This window comes from Simochromis diagramma, unplaced genomic scaffold (assembly GCF_900408965.1).
Source record: "Simochromis diagramma unplaced genomic scaffold, fSimDia1.1 OVJJ01000421.1, whole genome shotgun sequence".
Lineage (NCBI taxonomy): Eukaryota > Metazoa > Chordata > Actinopteri > Cichliformes > Cichlidae > Simochromis > Simochromis diagramma.
This window is the reverse complement of record NW_024387250.1, coordinates 9,405,300-9,411,299: the sequence shown is the minus strand read 5'-3', so window position 1 is coordinate 9,411,299 and position 6,000 is coordinate 9,405,300. Positions and strand designations below refer to the sequence as shown.

Genomic DNA, 6,000 nt, shown 5'->3' with positions numbered 1-6,000 from the left:
TTTTGTTTTTTGTTTTTTGTTTTTTTTTTCTCTCTGACATCATTTGTTTCAGCTGGAAGTGAGAGACAGGAGGGAGGTTCCGATCCAGCATTTATGATGGAAAGAACTGGAACACTGGGTATAACTTTCTTCAGTGTCATTTTTTTATTTTTTCATCTTGACTGTCTGTCAGTGTCCCCTCAAGTCCAGCAGTGCCTCCTTTCTGAGAATACTGGAAATATATCAGGTATTGAAAGTGGAGAGAGAAGAAGGAACATCCCCTCCATGGACATGCAACATCCTGTGGACAACAGATGAACAGAAGGCTTGGCTCATCATCCGGCTGGGCCAAGAGCAGATGACAGACAATGATGATGAAGAGATGAAATGGTTCCCCTCTCCGTGTCCCAGAGAGAGAGAGTTGGCATTGATTTTAGCATGATGGCACACAACTGGTCAACCTCTTGGATGCCAGTGGTTTCCCCTGCGCTGGGAGAAGAGATAAGAAGACAGAAAAGAATGAAAATAGGGAATAAGGTGGAAGAAGGGAAGAAGAAATACACAGTATTTTAACAACACACTTAGTGCAGGAATTGCACATTTTGTATTGCATTCAATGGTAGAATTTAGCACAACATTTAAGTAGAGTAGCAATCACAACATGCTGACAAGAATTAAATAACAACAACCAAATGTAGTACATGAAGATGATATGGTATCATTGGACATTACCTGGGAGTAAGACCCTTCAGAATAAGTTCTTACTTTTCTGTTGAGACAAAAAAAACCCCACATATTTGAGGTGACTTTAGTTTGTGGATTCATAGGTCACTAAACAAATTACACATATGTAAGAATCCATGAGCTAGATCAACAAAATATGCAGGCTTCGTTTAATTTTAGCTGGCATAAAAAAGAATATTCTGCCATCATGTAAAACATACTACTTTCACATCATATTCAATCAAAAAGAAGAACTAACACAACATATGCCCCAAAATTGATGTAGGTTTAACAGTTTTTTTCTTTAAAAAAAAAAAAAAACATTAATACAATACAGAAATTTTATTTGCCAGATAGATGGGCTGATAAAGAGTAGGAGGTGTGAGACAGGGTAGGTTTTTAACCACGTGGATGCGCTTGTGTAATGCTGAAATATTCTGCATGGTATGACATCCCATTTTTCTGTATTCATAAGAGTTTCTACAAGCCTGACAAGAGTCCTGATCAGCTCCTCCATCAAATACACCTGAAAGAGACTCCATTAATATATTGTACAAATCCGCTTTGCCTATTATTGTTTGCAGCGGTCCGATTTTATTTGCAACTTTTTTTGGTTTGAACTGGTTTGCACTTTGGTTTGGGAGACATAGACTTAACAACTGAATTTAACAGCATATTTTGTCTAAAAACAAATATGTAATTTCAAGAAGCTACTTGGAGTCTGAAATGCACCAGGCTGCTAAAGCAATAAAGCATGGGAAATCCAAATCCACTGCGATTCCTGTATTGTTCCAAATCTGTCTGCTGCTGAGTTAACTTTACTGTGATAAGTCAATAACAATATAATTGTCAATTTCTTGATTTTTGTTCCTTAGTGAACAAATAAATATCAACATTATTCCTGTAGCAGAATACACTGTATGATACTACAGGTAAGTGTAAAAGCAAGTTGCAGACTTGTTTTTATGCAAGGGGATTACTGGGAATGGGATAAAATGTAATTTAACAGACTTTGAAAAGGTGTGACTTTGGTTGCTAGAAGGGCTTATTTCAGCATCAGCAAGTCAGCAGAGTCAGTTCAAATCCAAATAGGGTGTCACGTAATGTCATCTACATGTACTTCTCTCGTCTTATTTTCTCACTAACTAATTTATCAAATGTTTTTAGCCAAGCTTTATGGTTTATTTGATTTTGTTACCTTCTTCTTGGCCTGTAGTAATTCCTGGTAGGCACTGGAACGGATGAAACGGCTGTAAGAATCACTCTTCATCAACTTGTAGATGTGTTCCTGGTGAAGAAACACATAATGTGAGAATGATGAACAAAAGCATGAGTATGAAGTCAGACACAAATAACACTTGTACTAAAACCAAATCAAAAAAAATCTTTCACTGATCCCCAAGACTGTGGTTTGTAAACTGCTAAGAGTAAATATCTCATTGGTCTGTCAGCTACACTCAGCACTAGTTTGATCACTGTCCAAGTCCCAGTGACAGGCTGAATGTTCCTATTCCTCTCTATATTGTGCAACACAAACTAAACAGCTGTGGCTATTATTTAATATCTCTTCATCATTTCCTTTTGGGCAACCATTCACCTGTGCATCCTCGAAGGCGTAGCGTCCAGGATCTTTGACATTCTGGGTGGTTTTGTCGTAGCTCTTTGAATCCACATTGATGGCACTGGGTGCCCCTGGGGCCAAAAACTCTTGCCAGATCTCCTGGACTCGGGTTGGAACTTCTCTAATTGGACGCTTCTTTAGTTCCTGGACTGCTAGCCAGAACCTGCAAACCAAAGTCACAACTACTTCAAACCAATGAAGAGATAATTACTCGCAGTCCACATCAATTCCACAATGGACTAATTTTGCATGCTGTCCGTTGTGACCGCAGACAACTGAGCCTGGTCAACTAATTTTGTTTTATTGGACTATTGGCAGATATTAGCTTGTGATAGATCGGTTTGTATCAGTGTGTATTTCGTCAGATATGCAGTGACAATTTTTTACTTATTTGTTTGCTTTTTTTTAAAGTATTACTGAGTTATAAATTAAGGAATACAAGGCAAAAAATCATCCTTGGGGTAATTTAAAAATGTGTCATTGGACCGTCTCAGAAAGTCATTGTTTGCAATAGAAGCAGATGAGTATGCAACTCAGCTGACCAAATGCTCATGTGGAGTCAAATGGTATTTTAACTCGAGACCCTAATTTGGCGTAATGTGCACTACGTTGTCAGATGATTAAAACCATGACATCTGCAGCGTTTGGTATCTAGGCATTAGTTTAAAAAAATCATCTTCAATAATAAGTTGGTAATTCCTTTGAGGGCACCCCTTTTCCAGTTTTTACCTTTTATATTAATGAATTTGCTCCATCATTCTGTCATCACACAAAAGAAAGAAAATGTAACACGTGTTAATGAATGTGACTGGACTATAATGGATTTCTGAACTTTTCGGGGAGACTTCAACAGAGACAGATTGTAAAAGTGGAAATTATATCAGCAGGAAACCATTTTAATTTAAAAACCCCAGGTGGATAGAGGTTAAAATATTTATGAATGACAGTGCTTGCGTGCTTGCTAGTGGTGGACGTGTTAATTTCCAGGAGAGTAAAAACTGAGAGTTTAATTAAACTGACCTAATTATTAACTTTGGGCAGCAACAAATCAAGCATGTAGGGAGCAAAGGAGCCACTCTGCACACGATTACACTACATTTAGCTGCTTGTATGTGGCTCTGATATTCTGCCCACTGTGACAGTGTGTATATTTTAAGTGATGCACCCACCAGCTATCCCTGCTTTGAAAACATTACCATTACTATACACATTTTATAATTACTCTCCAAAATGCCTTACACAGGGGAAGAAGTATTGACTCCAGTAATAGCAATCACAGTAACAACATGTTGCTGCTGATATGAAAATGCACCTATTATTATGAGTCATTTGTACACCCAGTAAAAAGCCACTCAAGTCGTTATTGATCATGTCTACCATCAAAGAAAGATTCATCTCAGGATAATCATATTGACATGTACTTTGTGATTCCTGTGTTTCTTATTACTTTTAATGTATGTGCAGCTAGAGAAGGAGATCATTCTCAACCGTCACTCATGGCAGCAAATTTATTCATATATTCCCATTTTATGGACCCATGTGGGATCATGAGTTCAGACTAGGCCCAACCTACATGTTTTACCTTTACAACTGGCTTAACATTTTGTGGCACAGATTCAACACAGTGCTGACAACATATCTCAGAGATTTTGGTCTATATTGACATGATAGCATCAAAGCGTTCCTACAGATTTGTCGGCTGCACATTCATGACGTGAATCTCCTATTCAGTCACATCCCAAAGGTGCTCTGTTGGATTGTGACCTGGTGACTCAGGAGGCTGACTGAGTTCAAGAAACCACTTTGAGGTCATTTTAGTTTTGTCACATGGTGCGTTATCCTGCTGGCAGCAGCCATCAGAAGATGGGTGTGCTGTGGTCATAAAGGGATGGCCATGACGGTCAGGTCAGCTGTAGTTTTAAACAATGATCAATTGATACTAAGGGGGCCAAAGTGTGCCAAGAAAATACTCCCGCAACACAGCGTGCAGTGAATTCATCCTACAAGGCAGGATGAATTCACACTTTCATATTGTTTACACCTTATTCTTATCAAACCAGAGAATATTTTTCCAATCTTCTACTGTGCAATTTTGGTCAGCCTGTTTGATATGTAATCTCAGTTTCCTGTTCTTAGCTGACAGGAAGGGCAGCCGGTGTGGTCCTCTGATGTTGCTGCCCATTTGCAGCGTAATTTGGTTATAACAAGTGAGTATTTGAGTTACTGTTCCTTTCTTTTTCTGTGGAAGCAGTGTGGCCATTCTCCCCAGACCTGTGGCATCAACAAACAAATCTTAACCTTTGGCTCACTGGATTTTTTTTCTTTTTCAGGCCACTCTTCGTAAACCCTACAGATGGCTGTGCAGGAAAATCAACAGTTTGTGAAATACTCAGACCAGCCTGTCTGGTCCCAACAACCACGCCACGTTCAAAGGCACTTAAATCACATTTTTTTCTGAATTCCAATCAGCAGTGTGTACATACCTTAAGTTGTTGTCTTGTGAATGGCTCATCACATGTTTGAGTTTATGAGCGCTTAAGCGATTATGGTATACCTACAAAAGTGGCCAGCGAGTGTGTTTTTGAGGTATTATTATTTTTATACTAGGCTACACTGCAGAGTCAAATCATTTCTTTTCACAGAAGTAGTTTCTGGTTGCTTTGGAGATTTAGACTCAATATCAAGCACCGGTTCATTTTATAAATTATAACAAACTTTGATTAAATTCCAAATGATATATTTTTATCATTGTTAACATAAAATCTATCTCAACCAGCTACACTGAACTGCTGATGCATTATTATCTTTTTGTATCTTCTTAGTACTCCTTCCACAACTGTTGATCTTTAAGTAAAGTAGCTGCCCTTGGATGACAACCATATCTAAATTTTGGATAGTTATAGACAGATGCTATAAATGTTTCACTGAATGCAGAGCAACGGTGGTAAAGCAGCTGTTTAATATTTTTTTACTCATGGTCGGCTGTGATACAAAGTGCTTTAACATCCAGTCAAACATGTTAATATATTTTATATTTATATTAATATTTCAGCTAAGATGAGGACATTTCTAATGTAATATGGTAGACAGTGCAATACTGGTATAATGTATGTACTGTATATGGGCATGCTGCTCTATAGAAAGAACTTTTTCATGATGTACCTGAGATTCTCTGAGCTGAACTCAGACTCCAGGAACTTTAGGAACTGCTCTCTCCCAACAGGATCTTTGAGAACCTCGTCAATGCCAAAAGCCCACCTCTTTACCCTCTGCTGGCCTGGCTCCTTACTGGAGGAGGACACAAAAAGTACAACACGATTTCACAGATCAATATGTGCTATAGAAACACTTGGGAATAACGTTTAGCATTTGTGGTTTTCTGTACCCACCTGGCTTCAAGCTCCCAGAGTGTGGTGTCATCTGAGATCCAAGGGTTAGATGGGTCTGGTGGCGTGAGGAAGGGGTCGTATTCAAGATACTGCTCCGTATAGCCCAACAAACTGTTTTTTAAAACAAGAATGGGTGGTTTATTTGTTAGCTTTACCTGACAGAAAGAGAAGGTAAATTCCCTTGGGAGCAAATACTATAAATTAAATGAAATGTAGAGTTTGACAAGAGGGATTGGCTCACTACTTGGACACAAGGATTTAGAAGTCTTTCCTGAACACATCTCTCTT

At 38.5% G+C, this 6,000-nt stretch overlaps 1 protein-coding gene across 2 annotated transcripts in view; it reads right to left on the bottom strand.

Moving 5' to 3' along the window:
- Positions 1-6,000, bottom strand: part of rgs7a (regulator of G protein signaling 7a) — a 51,006-nt gene continuing 45,006 nt past the window's right edge. Inside the window, exons 13-18 of one of the 2 annotated variants that reach the window (XM_040001076.1) lie at positions 5,713-5,823; positions 5,486-5,611; positions 2,300-2,486; positions 1,901-1,990; positions 712-748; positions 1-468 (exon numbers count right to left, since the gene is read on the bottom strand). In XM_040001076.1, the coding sequence (XP_039857010.1) occupies positions 728-748; positions 1,901-1,990; positions 2,300-2,486; positions 5,486-5,611; positions 5,713-5,823 (535 nt within the window). In that variant the 3' untranslated portion in view covers positions 1-468; positions 712-727. The remainder of the gene's footprint in view (positions 469-711; positions 749-1,900; positions 1,991-2,299; positions 2,487-5,485; positions 5,612-5,712; positions 5,824-6,000) is intronic. The other variant, XM_040001077.1, reaches the window with a different exon arrangement.